Here is a 15,134-nt window from a genome sequence, read left to right as displayed (position 1 = left end):
TCAGTTGTACGTTTTTTTTGTTTTGTTTCCATTTTTCCCCCCTCCCTTTGATAGTGATAAAATGATTTAAAAAAAGCTTTTTTCTAGGATACTGCTTATTTGCTCACGCATTCTGTGTTTGTAATGTCTCCTCTGGTATTCTTTATCTGCAATGAAGCTCATTAAATATAAAAAAAGACCTAGATATCACAGGGGCATATCTGCTTGTGCAGATATGTCCTCCAATAAAATATAATGCACCCTGCTTTAGATACTTTGGCATAGCACAAAGGAGTGTGCCAAGTCATGTTTTCACTCATGGTTTTGCACCATGTCACACGGTCTGCACGAGCAGTCTGTGTGGAATTTGTGTGTGGGTACCTTAGGGTGGCAAACGATATGCTGCAGCCCTTAGGGACCCTCTTTAGGACCCATGCCTTAGGTACCTGGTGTACCATGTACTAGGGACTTACAATGGTCCTAGAGAGCCTAGATCCATTCCAGATTCTCAACCACCCCCACGTTCTTGAATAACGCAACTGGATTGATTTTAGTAAATAAGGCGGGACACCGCAGAATGGTAGTTTTTACCAAAGCAGGTTGTGGTTTACAAAGTAAAATGCGGAGTTATAGTCCACCTAACCGATAGAGTGGCTGTTTTTTAGACTTGTTTGTCCATTACTAGAACCAGGCATTGAAAATGGATTTCAGTTCACACGCCCTGGAGGAATCCGGTCTGATTTGGAGGGATACTTTTGTTTTCACTTTCCCATTTTAAAAGATCTAAAAGCAGCAGGCTAGCTGTTTAGTATCTGTATCTTGGAGGGTAATTGTTAATTACCCGGTTGATGTCTATTATCCTCCTTAAAATGGGATGTATTAGTGAACCCATGTTAACCTGTTGGCCTAAAATGTTACATCTGCTTTAAATAAAACCTGAGGGAGCCCATTTGGTCCTTGGGTCCCATCATGCCTGGCTATTTGAATCACTTGCTGCTGAATGTAACCTCCGAGAAAGTACAGGCTAAGGGCACCTGCAAACAGGGTGTGGGGAGGGAGGGGTGCGGGGTTTGCTTCTGAACTGCATAGAGGGGAATGGATTACTGAGCCCTCGCAGAAGGATCTGTCTAAAAGGTAAGGGACTGTCCTAAAAAATATGCTAATATTCGGGGGCATGGTGGAAGCACTTTGACAATGCTAGACCCAGCTTATTGTGGGTGTAGCATGCTGAATGGGAGTCATAGGTACAGGAATCCCAGGTGGCAGGTGTGTCATGGCAAGCCTATGAAGTGAGACTACAGAACCGAATGTGAAACTGTAGTTGTGCAAAGTTGTTACATTTCTTTCACATTGTATGTTTAGGTTTAATTGCATGCGATGATAGTGTTAATAGTCTTAATAATTTTTTTTATTTAACAAAAAAAAAACACAGAATACAAGGAACTCTCTTAGGTCCTTGTTGTAATAAATGACGTCTTCCCCAAACTGCGCGCACACAGTTAGCACACAGGTAGGGGCAAATCAGTATTGCTATCTTGGGAACTGCTTGAAGTTACTCAGAAGAGGGAGCATGCTGCCCACCAGAGATCCTCACATCCAAATGTCAGAATAAGAACAGCCACCCAGTTCCCCTTTGGTCAGCCTGCCAACTCTGAGGAAGAGTACATCTCGTACGTTCGTATTGGGAGTGCCAGATATGGAACAGGCACTGGAATTTTGCCCAGAAAAACCTTTCTGCCAGATTCATTAGTGCAACATTCCCAATGAAAAAGCGTTTTCAATTAAAATTAATACCCAACACTTCATTGGCAATCTTAGTTATCTGAAGATGTTTTACACAACACTGAATGCATGGATGGAATTAGACAAAACAGTAATCACAATAGTCTAAGAAGTGTAAACTAACCCATCACTATTGGATTTAAAAAACATCATTCATTTGTAGCACCTTCCTAGAGAGGTTACCCTCAAAGGTTTACAAAACATTCACAATGGTTAGAATGTGTCCATTAAATATTAAGTTACCTTCAGGACTGATTCCAGGAAGCAGCTGCATCAAAGGCTTGTGTGGCTCAGACATGTCATTTTTTATGTAAACTGGAATTACACTGAGAAGCTCCTGACGATCTTCTTCATGAACAACAGGAATTGATTCAAGAATAAGCTGCATCTGTTCAAGCTCATGTGCCCCTGTACAAGTAGAGAAACAGAAGACAAAAAATTAATAAAATCACAGGTTTAGTTTAAAAAATAAAAAAAGCAAAATACAAGTTTATTATTCTGGCAATCAGGGGAGCGCTACCAGCTGCTTTATCGATTTGGCACTGCTCATAGCCTGGAGATCCACTGCTATGCACTGGAAGTCCAATACACTACCGAGATTAAAACACTGGTGCGCAGGAATACTTAAGTGGGGGGTAGGGTTGACTCTGTAGTCCTCCGGTGGAAGGAGACCAGAGGCCTGGGCATGGTCCCCAAAGCGTTGGAATTGGACAAGTCTACTTGAACTGCAAGAATTCAAAGAAGACATTCCTGATTGAGGGAAACCACTGCCAGGGCATTAACTAGTACTGCATTGAGAGAATCTGGTGATTCCACCAAACCACTTCCCCTCAGGGGGAGCTCTCTCTTGCTGTTGATATTAAATACGAGCAGTTCTGGATCAGCACACACCTGGCACTGCCCCAATACGCTTAAACATGCACACCAAAGGGAGATTTACTCTAAGGACGGACGAATGAATACATTGCTTCTTAATTACTTATGTTTCCATATATGGCTGTTATGACCTAAATGTTATTATTTATTTTATTTGACGAGTTTTATATAGCACTGGCTAGACCTGGAGGTATCAGAGCGCTTTACAGTCGAGAAATAAAACAGGTAAACTTATCACATCAGTTACAGTTAAACTTAATTACAATGGTTACACAGGGAAACAAATAAAATAAAAACAGGTCCCATAGAGGGAGGGAGGGGAGGGGAGCTGAGCTAGAAGCTGGCAAAAGGGTCAGAGTCATGCCTACCGGCAATGGAGAAGGTAATATATCCGGGGAACCACCAAACGTCCAAAGTCACAGAACCCAGTGGCCATTTAGGGTAAGGGATTTCAAAGCCAACCGGGCCAGACTCTACGTGCCGGAGCACCTGGACTGTAGAGAGGGCCCGAAGGAAGGGGCATCACAGTCACCCACCCCGTCGAAAGGGTGTAGGTGTCCCGGAGGGGGTCGTAGAAGAAGCAGGAGTCAGGCTGGCGACATAAGACGTAGACTGGCAGCATGCGGCTAACTCAGAAACCAGTCGGTCACACAATACCTCCGGCACAAAATGGAGGAAACACTGATCCAACAAAAATCCCAAGCAAAAAATTCGGAGCAAACCCTGGGAGTTGGACTGGAAGGGGGAGGCAGCCACAGGGCAGTGAGGGAGCAGGACAGGAACATCGCCGGACTCACTTGGCTAGTCAGGGCAATCACTCTGGGACAACAGGGGCCGCAGCATCATGTCTTCACCCGTTGCTTTGTCAGGGAAAAGTGACTTGGGCGCCAAGCAGCAGCCCCGGATGGGGGAGGCAGTCAAGGGGTTCAGAGAGCGGGCAAGCAGGTTACCGCCGTACTCACTCGGATCATCTGGGAAAAGACCTTCGGGGAACACGGGGAACACAGGGTTAGCAGCGTCGCAGTATTCACAAACTGCTTAGTAGGAAGAAAAGCTATTTGAGCGTACATGCAGCAGCCCCAGAAGTCGAGCGGGGGTGCCTGTACAGCAGTCCGGAGGCAGGGGGACGGTCATTGTAGGAAGGTGGCTACCTGACTATGGTTACCCCAGATTTTTTGCCTGTGTTTAGCTGGTTTTTTGACTTAGTTGACCTGGTTCCCTGCTAATCAGGGCCCCAGGCCATCTGCTCTCTCTGTAAAATGGATTCCATGTACCCTAGGTACATACCACAATTGGAAATGGACTCCTTGTCAGCCCCTGTATAATGCACTATAGGTGCCCAGGGCATAGGGGCCACCAAGGCCTACCAGGGGCTGCAGCATATCTTTTGCCACCCCTGGCTGGTTCTTAAATTGACACAACTGGCTGATCACTCAGCTGGGGTAAGGTGGTGTAATCACCCCTTACTTAGATATAGTATACCTATATCTAAACCTATATCTGGACACATATAAACCTGTGAGCCACTCCTATGGAAGGCCTCATCAATCCTGGAGGCAGAGTGCGTGGTTTAATGTGAGATGAAGCTCTAGCATGAGCTGAGCCTGTCTGCAGCTGTCGGGAACAACTCCCTAAGCTGTTTCAGGATAATGCCATACCATATACTCTTAAGTGCCTTATAATCCTCGCGGTTATATAGCAACTTTGGTTTGGCTTTATCAAAACATGTCGTGTAAGGTGTCATACGATTTGGAATACTATCCCCTCGCCAGTTCTGGCGACGGGGATAGCATTCCACCCCTCTAGAGGGGTAAGACATGTTACTTTGCTTAAATGCGGTTCATTTCTAAAAGGGCCTTAGATCCACAAAATGGATGCCTCTGCCACAGACAAGAGTCTGACCCCCTGAAGCTGACCGAAACTCAGCCAAATGGGGCCTGGACAAAGGGTTTCCTGTCGCAGGAGGGTGTCACCACCCTCCAGACAGGAGATAGTGGATTGTAGCAGGGAGGTCTGAAAGAAACCAGACACTGCCTGGGGCGCACAAGGCTGCCCCTTGCATAATCCGGCCAAACCGGTTCTGGGGCACTCCAGCCCTCGTGCCAGGGCGGCCTGGATCAAAGGAAAGGGGTGTATCCACCCCCTTCCTGGGTCCCACCCATAGGAGGGGACCTAGCAGGTAATCCAGCCCCCAAAATTAGTATAAGACTGGGAGCAGTGCCAATGCACTTCAGATTATCCTGAAGAAACATAAGAAACGAAATTCTGGACCCTTCGACATCCTACTCGACGTAGAAGCCCGAAGAATCTCCCTTGTGGTCAAGGAGTGACCACCCTGTGCAAACAGGCACCATCCAGCTATCGACGTCTACTTTGTTGCAGTTCTCGCCGGAACTCGAGCGACGAGATCAAGCTTGCCTGCTTTCCAACAGCCCGATCCACAGTCCCTGCAGAGCTGAGACCCGTGGAGGCGACCGGAAGCGTGGGGCACGCCATCTTGAATTGACCACGAGACGCTGACCGTGCAGCCCACGAGTGACCCTCGAAGCTGTACACCGGGGTTTGAGAAGCCCCAACCCTGAGCCACACTTGCACCGAAGTTCAGCCCTCCACACTCGACGAGTGCTGCGTGGGGCCCTTCTGCTTCTTTTGGCTCAACGCGTTGGCCCGGTCACTTGCCAGCCGGCTAGTGGCCCCTGTGCCGACGAAAACTTGAAACCGACTTGTGAATCTGGTTGCTCCAGATCTGCACCAGCTCCCCTGAAAAGGAGCCCCCACTCTGACCCTCCTGGTTCGAGTAAGAAGCAATCTCCCGGTTCCGCGTGGATTGCTTTTGCCAAGTGTTGTTTGCTCCAATCTTGAAGCCGACAGCGCCGACGGCGAGAGCCTGCGTGGGACAGATCGTGACCTGCTCCTGGACGTCGTAGATGCCCCCGAGCCCACGTGACAGCGGAGAGAAGCACCTCGACAGCGACCTGATTGCGCCCGACATTGCCTGGTTCCGTCCTGGTTCCACCCTGGTCACTGCTGAGTGACCCAGACTCTGTCCCCTCTGCTTTCAGGTACTTTTCGACTCGAGTCCACCCTTGGACTCCACCGGACACTTCTCTTTCACCCCGCCTGCAGCCCTTTCAGCTTCAAGCACCAAGAGCCTGCGTGACGAAACCCGACTCAACTTCGACCCTGTGCACCCGCTTCCTGTGGGTGAGGTAACTTTGCTCCGCCGGTGTTCCCACACTGGTACACATCTCTAGGGTCTGTGTCTTAAGTTTTGTTCCTCTAGGTTCAGCGGAAGTGTCCTTAAACTTTAACTTTGTAACTTTTACGCACCATTGGTTAACATTGGTGCATGCTTGCGCTTTCCGCACTGCTCCCGAATCCCGTGGGCCTCTCCCGACTTCAGCACTGCTTGTCCTGACTGCTCCCAGCGATTCCCTAGGCCCTAGGCCTAACCACTGTTCGATTGGTATCTCTTATACCACTTGTTTAGTATATGGTTTGAGTGGCCACCCGCCCTCATCCATAATTGTGCAACTTTGTATGTTTAAACTGTGCTTTTGATTTAACGCTTGTGCCCCTTTATTCATAAAGAATACTGGGGATTGTTTTTAGTAATAAACACATATATTTTTATAATATATACTTGTGTGGTGTCCTTTCATTTGATATTACAGGATTGTATGTGGTAAAACAGCTCGCTTAACACGACCTCTTAAGTTAAGCCTTTAGGCTGCTTAGTCCATGCTACCCCTAGGATAGCTTGTCTAACAAGGTTGACTTACAACCTGACACCATAAGGGATTGTTTGGTCTGATAACAGGTGGTTCCAGAATTGGAAACATCACCTATCAGGCCAACTTCTCACAGTCATGAAAGGGCATCCTCAGCCCAGCTCATCAACTGGCATCTGGAGAAATCCACCAGGCATCAGTATCGCCGAGATTGGCTCCATCGACCGAAGGTCATCAAAGATTCGTAGGAAGGCGGGAGGAAGAAGTCCAGCAGCGGAGATGCAAGGAGAGCTGTGCCCGGCTGGGTAGGTGGCGGCCACAGCGAGAAACCGGAGCCAATCTCCCCTGTAGCTGTCTGGGCACCTCCACCACACATCCGACAAGACTGCTCGGGATTCAAGGGAGAAAGAATCAATCCTGTTTTTTTCAAGAATCTCGAACCCACAAGTGGGAGATTAGAGCAACGAGGACTGCAGATAAAGAAGACCTCAGGTGAGTAAGAAGGTCCCAGGAGGATGGTAAAAATCTGGGGATTTAAGCCAAAAAGGCAATCCCCGGCCGGAAGCTCCAGGCCAGAGATACTCACCTGTCAGCCATCTTAAACAATAAAAAAATGACACAATGACCATTCTTGTTCTATTTACTTGTTTGTAACCTACGGCGAGGTAATCCTGTCGAACTAAGCATGTTGTAATATAGTCACAGACCACATCAGGAACACATACCACGTTTTTAGAATTTTGATGTGCATGTTTATGACTTAGGTTATGTTATATTGTAAATCAATAAAAAATGGTTAAAAATAATTATTCAGGCTATCAGCTTAAAAATTTGTTTTTATAATTAATACATTTAACTGGAACTATCCCCCCCCCACCCAGTCTTCCATTATCAAACAAATCCTAATGTCTCTAATTAATTGTTCTAAGTAAACTGTGCCTGGACTCTAGTAAAACTGAAAAAAATACGTATTTAGGATGTGCCATTCATATTGGACCTGCGATATCCCAGCACAAAGGGGGTAGCTTGGCTCAAGTGACAAGGCAAGTGAAGGCAGTAGTGTTAAGCCGGCTTTGACCCGATAATAACTCCCTGCACAGCCACACCAAAAAGAAGGACACCACACCACTGCTGTAGAAAAATACGATTCCTTTATATAAAAGTTCTGTTGTAAATAGGGTTGATTGGGAAAGCACATACACATTTCTTTTGGTCATACAATTCTGGGTTTCAATTCTGTAATAAATAGTACTATAAATAAAGTCAGGAATAAATAGCATCAATAAATAGAATAACCATCAGGAATGAGTATCACGAATAAATATCACAATAAATATCAGAATAAATACTGGCTCATTTAAATAAATAACCACATGTTCCTTCTAGTATCGCTGCCACCAATTAAATACTTTAGGAAGATCACATTTGCAATACGTTTCAAATGGGAAAGATAACTCTTACAGTTTATGTTGGTTTCAATGATAATGTATACGGCTTCTCTGGGCACAGAGTGAGTTTTGGGACTCTTTAAGGTTCATTCAGGGTGTATGCGCGTGTATCTAAAAGGCAAGGAAACACAGTGAATACTTCATTTGCACTCGGCTGCCACCGGGATAAGATCTCTGCTTGCCGGTGAAGTCTATGCGCGCCTACGTGCTTTATCACCGCTAGAACACAGGCGGCACCAGTTCAAAGTCTTTAGACTGACGAACGGGCTGCCGGAGAGGTCACACAACCTTCACGCTCAGTCAAATGAATGCCGGTTCACAGTTCCTTCACAACGCTGCACCCTATCTGAAGAAACGGGCCCACCTCACATCGGCTGCAATCGGGAAGCGATTCAGTCAGGGCACAGCACTTCTCACGCCAGCGACAGGGTTCTCAGGGGCTCCACGGACCTCCCTTCGACTTCCGCATACAGGGTGGTTCCCGCCCACAGCTACAGCTCCCGGGACACTGGAGAGTGGCAGAGACGCTAGTCCCGCCCAACGAAGGCCGGCCTTCCGCCGCCCCGGCGCACCACCTCACCTTCAGTCCGCGGAGGAAGCGCTCTACGCTGGTGGGGCTCGGAGACGTCCGAGCTCCCCTTTAGAGGCGCCTGTCGCGAAGGGGGCACTGTTGACGATCGCGGTCGCGGCGAACTTGCTCTCGCCTCGTGACTCGTGAAATCTGTTGCAATTCAGCACCGGGGAGGTGGGGGGGCGGGGAGGCACACGAATTTGGCCACAGTCTTTGGGGGTAATGAGGCACTTGCTGGGCAGGCGCTAGGTCACTTCTCACGTAGCTGACTGGAACGCCAGTCAGGAACAACGCCAGCAACCCTTTGCTACTCTACTGCCTGCGCTACCAGCCACCTCAGGGGTCAACAGGTCAGGTGTCAATCTGGTGTCAAGTCTGGAATCTCTTCATCTAAAATGGCCGCCAGGGACTGGGCCTTTTATAGCCAGTGCCCTGGGGTACTGGCACGAGCCAGAAGGTTCTAGAACCTTCTCTGGCTGTGACAATGACATGGCACTTTTGAGGTGTATTTAGGACACTAACAGCCACCGTACTGTAGTTCTAGAGCAGCCATTTTGTGTACCCGAGGGAAATAAAGGAGTTCCTGTCAGGAATGCGCGCCAAACAAAGGGCGCCAAAACCTCAAAAGGCCAGAGTTCATGAAGGCTCCAATGGGAGTCACTCACATGAGGGAAAAGGGTGTCCACCATTTTAGGACCATTTATTCAGGTTGACAACCCCAGTTTGTAATGCCACAGGTTTCGCCAGGTGCCTTGTAAATAGGTGCCACAAACCTTGTGAGCAACTGGGCGTCAAGGAACATCTAACCCCATGAAACAACACATAAAAAGTCCTGGCAGACAAAGAAAAGCGACAAATTTTGGGAGGTACAGGGGAACAAAAGAAATCATAGTGTTGAGGGGACTCTCAGAAGCAGACAGTTCTAACACCATTCAACAGCCGTGATTCTTGCTTCCCACCTCTTACCAATTAAAGAAAGACACCGATTAGTAGTCACAGTGCACCGAGTCGTCGTTTAATCAAAACTTTTTCTGTTAAAGTTCCCTGGTTTGAAAATGTGACAGTCATTGTATTTAATTGAACACTTAAGAAAATAAGATCTATGCACCAGAAGGCAGCGAAACGTTGTACATACGTACAGAAGATACACATCTCACATTGTATACTCATGCAGGTTAGTTTATACTGAGAATGTAAGTAGATGAAAAATCTAGTATTTCAGATAAAAGAGTACAAAACATATGGTCCGGTTCATAAACTGCATTTTGTAGTTCTACAAATATTTTACAAAATGGTTTCACAAACCTAGATACTGAGGTTCTGCCTCTCCTATCTTCTGTGCGAAGATCTTTGCCTGACTGCACATCTAATATACTTTTAGTACTAAATGCAGAGAAACATAGGGAAAAGGCTGGGTAATGGGGTGTACTTACTATAAAAGGAAAGGGGTTAATGATTTGTGTGTACCCACACACATCCAGCTATCTATTGCTAGTCCCAAACTGCCCTTCTAAAGTTAATACAGCCAAATAGGGACCCAAAACGGTAGTACATTACTCCAACTCAGAGCAGTACAAGCCCAGCAACACAAATGGGCAATGACTGGTACTGCAACACCCTCCAACAGAAACCAATGGAAGTAGGACTTAATTTATTATTATTTTCTGTGGGGTTCTATTTTAAGTTACATTATTTAAATTGTTAAAATATAAATAAAATGGGTTTTTTAACTTTTTGCATTAAAATTAATGTAACATGGCATTTATAAAGTGATGAAATTACTTAGAGTGTATTCTATATACCACTTATAATTATTAATGTTTTGTCTTTTTTTTACTTCACGGTAGCATTTTAATTAAAACAATTGAGAAATAAGAATTGAATATTTAAATTAATCAAATTTTTAATTAGAAATTAAGTTACAAGCGCTTTACTATTGTTTTTGCTTTCGATCTACATTTAAAATAAAATATACAAAATAATGTTTTCATTAGTATTTAACAAAAATATTTTCCACTTTTTCCAATTTGATATCCATCTATCTTTCCATCTATTTTTAACTTTCCACCGTAATTTACAGTAGGGAGATCTCCACCCTAGTACCCTGGTCTTAAGTAGGTCTTTAAAGTTCTCACTTGTGGATTGGAGTACTGGCTTTAAATCAGTGAAGTATTTATTATTGATCTACTCTGTATGGGAAAGATTCTTCAACTAGAAGTTCTCCTCCCCCTTAACCTACATAGTGAACATGCTAAAAAAAAACAGCTATTTCTTTAACAGCATAGTAGTAGGAAGTTGCAGCGGGTGTAGATGCCTTAATGGGGTACACATCCAAGGCCTCATTGTCAACAAGCATTGGAAATGCAATAGGTCTCGCATTATTAAAGTTTGAGCAGTTGGCATTGAAAATGGCAACGTTGTTAGTGCTAGTTATGATGAGGCATGACATCAAATAAGCGTTTGATGTGTGAGGGGTATTTTACAAACACAAAGTGTACCTTCTTAATGTGTGACGCCTCATACTTGTGGATACTGATGTTTGATACCTGATGCTTGATGCCTGGTATTTATTTAGTTGTCTGGTGTTTGTGGTTGTCTGATGCTTAATATCTGATGATTGTCGATGTCTGATGCTTATGGGAGTCTGATGTCTGGTATTTGCAGTCTGATGCCTGATGTATGAGGCCTTATACTTGTGGATACTAATGTTTGATACCTGATGCTTGTGGATTTTTGGTGCCTGGTATTAGTGGTTGTCTGGTGTTTGTGGTTATCTGATCCTTGATATTTGATGTTTGATGCTTAATGTATGATGCTTATGGGTATGTTTTCATCTGTTTATCTTTGTGTATCTGTCTCACCTTTAGTTTTTGTATATGTACCTCGGTTTTCAAATATGCAACTCTGTCTACGTATATGCTCCTCTATGTGTATCATTTTCCCCTATATGGATCTTCCTTTGTTAATCTGTTAACTATGTTGCTCTAACTTGTGGTCATTCGCTTGTTAGTGTCCCTTTCTGTATGTGGGTAGGTATTCAAACATCAAATGAAACAGAAGAGGCAGCATACAAGCACTATTTACATCCAGAACAATAAAGTTTTCACTACAATGTTCACTGACTAAAATTGCACCACTAACACTTGTCACTGTATATGCAAGTAACTGCAGGCATTATGTTTGCATATGTGTCTAATGCCTAATGTCTGTTGATGTATGATGCCTGATACTTGAAGAGGTTTGATGCACAATGCCTGTTTGATGTTGGTTACTTGTGATGTCTAATGCCTGCTGTCTGAGGTTTGATACTTGTAACTGTATAATGCTTGTGGATGTCTAATGGATGTGGGTGTCTGATACCCAATGATTGTGGATGTTTAATACCTAATACTCCACGTGTATCTGTACATTTGATGTTTTCCTCATTAGAGTTAGCTATCTTTATCTATGGCTCTATTGAGAACACAATGATACACACTATAACACTCGAAATATCTAGTTAATACACTTTTAAACTGCAAACTGAAATGAAAAGAAACTAATCACGATTCACATATACAAGAGACCCCAACATGTACCTCGTAAAACAGCATGAGCCATCTGTTTTGTGTTTATCACTTCTTATCTGATCAGGCGGCAGTCGTGTCACATTCCTACCCATTCACTTTACCCTCCCATTTAACCTGTTTGCTACATGCTTCAAAGAAGGTGGGCGGGGGAGAGCTTTTTTTCGCTCATACAACTATGAGGAAAATAAAGAAATAAGCAACGTTTTCTACACAAATGCAACTCCCTAAAACGTAAGAACGTACATTACAAGTTAATGTTTAATAAAAAAATATAAACTTAATGTTTTAACCTGCAATATGTAAATAAAGACCTAAAAGTTTCCTCAGATTCACTGTTTCATAGTACCAATAATATAAAGAGGATCTACATTAGTCCCAAAAAACGTTAGCATTATAACGCATACCAACTTTGCAATGTGTATCTGTGCTTAGTGTCTAGCTTTGCATCTGTGTATGTATGCCTCTAATTGCACCTCTTTACTGTGCCTTAAGTTGGTTTCACTTGTTTTGTAATGGCAATTTATACATCGTTACCGCATAAAGATTAGCCGCGCATTCATAATAATTAGTAAAGAAACAATACTGCAGCGAAATGAGCACGAGTACAGCGGTCCATTCATACAAATGTTTTGCTTGCAACACCCTTAATTTAGTGTCACTTGTTTACTCATGCAGCACATTTTACAATACAATGGCTGCTGTTACTTGTGACAGTGCATTCATGTACCCGCGCGCTTTTATATATTTTACATTGTAGCATGCTGAAAAATCTCTACTTAAGATCGCCTTGGTTGTATTGCAGACGCAAACCCGCAACATGTTGTTATTAATAGAAGGGAGTGCAGGTTCTCGTACAGTGCGTCACTACTGGCTGCATCCTCGGTTGTATTGCAGACGGAAATCCTCAAAATCGTGTTATAAGTATAATAGACTGCAAGTATTCATACAGTGCGTCACTGCTGGCTGCATCCTGCAAACAGCCTCAATATCTTCAAAAGTAAGATACATAAGGCAACTATTTTAGAAGTTAGTTGGATTCACTGTGCATGTGTTTGTCTGGGCGCGTGGATGGATTCTAAGCTACCTTAAAGCCTCTGTGCTACGTCCAAGCAAACTTGGAGTTGCTATGGATGCCTTTTTAATACCAAAATTGTGACAATACAGAACGTGTAGCTAGCAGCTTTCCCCAGATTTATTTTATTGACAGTATCTTAAAAAAGAACAATTATGCGATCGCAAAAGTGAAAAGTAAGCCACAAGTAAAGCAATAATGAAACGGAAACCTTAACGTTTTAAATCCGAGTCAGCCGCCAATGCTCGCCATACTTATGTAATTTATTTAAATTTTTATGCATTTTCATATAACGCGGACTTTATCACGAGGTTGTTACAGCGCTTCACAATAGGAACAGTAATGATACGTGAGGAGAAAATTACGTGTGAGCATGTGACAAAACCAAAAGTTACGTTACAGGAGGCAATAGTGACAATTGTGCATGTATGAAGAGCAAACAAACAAGCTTTTGGCATTCCTGTGGGGAGCGGGGCGGGAGAGCAGCAGGCTTTGATGTGCGAGCGAGTGGGAGGGATCATGGGGTGTGATTGAGAAGTGAGGCCAAGCGCGCGCTGGCGAAGCGTCACGGTTGATTACCTCACATGCATTGGGGACAATCCTCGCTGGTTTCAAGAGTTTTTTCACTTACTTTACTCTCCAAGAACAACGCATGCGCGTTGGTTGTACGAGACCTAACAAGATACTTGCACCGTAACTCATTCTTATCTTGCCCCTCAGGCTGAGACACATCAATGTAATGCTCTTTCCGAACTGGAAATTATGGAAGTTTTGGTAACTGCATGGTATTTCATATTTTTCAGAATCGGAAAATGGTGAATTTCCTCTGATACAGCCTATTAAAAACAAGCTTCCTAGTTTTACTTGGTTGATCTATTGAAAGAGAAGTGTGTGGTAATTAAAGGCCTATATGAATTCCAGTGTCTTGAGTGTCTAACCTAGTATCCTTCTGTTAGCCTTGAAAAACAATCTTAGGGTTCTCCCTGTCCATGCAGTGTGCTAAAGCCTCAGAGAGCTAACGATTCACACTGCTTGCTTTCCAACATTAGTGAAGGCTACGGAGTGTGCTTAAGTTGCTAGACCTGGAGCCACAGGCTTTTAAAACAATATATTTATTTACTCTTTTCAAATGGCACATGTACACAAATAGCTCAAAGAATGATATGAACAGAAACAAAATACATATTGTCTGAGGAAAAGTGTAGTTACAAAGAAGAGAAGCAACATACCTCAGCAGATAAAAGTCATGAAGGTATATGTGGTGCGTCAAATAATACACAAGAGGAGAAACCTACCTAATCAAATGTCAGCAAAGCTAGTAATATAAAAAGCCCCATGCATCGATTAACTAGAAGAAGTAAACACAGCAAGTCAAGTAGCAGTACTATGAGCTAGCATTAATGTTCACGGACAGTAGGTTGCTCCAGGGCCCATATGTATCTTTAGGTTGTGACATATGGGGTTGCAGCACCACATAGGCCTCACTAGTAGAGTCACAGTAGATCATATCACGCAGCCAGTCTGCATCTTTCGGAGGAAATCTATTGCCCCAGTACTTTGCAATGCAGCGTTTAGCGCTCGCCAGGGCCAAGAACCGTTGGATGCCCGGTAGGATATCCTTGACGTAACCTAAGTGAGCCCAAAGGAGTCTCCATCATGGAAACTATAAGCGCTGCGTCAGACATGTCCAATCAGGATGTATACAGTCAGTGTGGTCGACTCGACAATTGGGGCAACAGTGGGACCGGGTAAGCTCAATCCTGGCAGATCTCTCTGGCGTGGCATAAGTGCAATGCAAGTAGTTGTAGTGTGGCAGTTTATAGCAATAACTAAGGGAAACGGGTTTTGTTTGATTACAACAGTATTACCATATTGCATCAGGTATAGAGTGACCCACATCTCTCTCCCAAGCAACCTTAAACCTCTCCACAGATTTCAGTCTCAGGGCAATGCTGGTGTGGTACAGCCTAGACACTAGTCTTATGGTGTTGGGGGGAGGTGATCGTAAGGGTTAACGGAGTAAAATCGTCCGGTTTCACTGCGCAGGATAAGAGATTAATCACACAAAGTGCAATGCAGCCTTGAGATTAAGAAAAGGCACGAGGG

At 44.3% G+C, this 15,134-nt stretch overlaps 1 protein-coding gene across 3 annotated transcripts in view; it reads right to left on the bottom strand.

Annotated features, from left to right (window-relative positions):
* MAPK6 (mitogen-activated protein kinase 6) overlaps window positions 1-15,134 on the bottom strand; it is a 231,331-nt gene that overhangs the window by 45,333 nt on the left and 170,864 nt on the right. For all 3 annotated transcript variants that reach the window (XM_078684834.1, XM_078684836.1, XM_078684837.1), the window contains exon 4: window positions 2,005-2,169. In XM_078684834.1, the coding sequence (XP_078540960.1) occupies window positions 2,005-2,169 (165 nt within the window). The remainder of the gene's footprint in view (window positions 1-2,004; window positions 2,170-15,134) is intronic.

Source organism: Lissotriton helveticus, chromosome 3_2 (genome assembly GCF_964261635.1).
Source record: "Lissotriton helveticus chromosome 3_2, aLisHel1.1, whole genome shotgun sequence".
Taxonomy (NCBI): domain Eukaryota; kingdom Metazoa; phylum Chordata; class Amphibia; order Caudata; family Salamandridae; genus Lissotriton; species Lissotriton helveticus.
The sequence above is the reverse complement of the archived record's forward strand: the minus strand, read 5'-3'. Positions and strand labels throughout refer to the sequence as shown.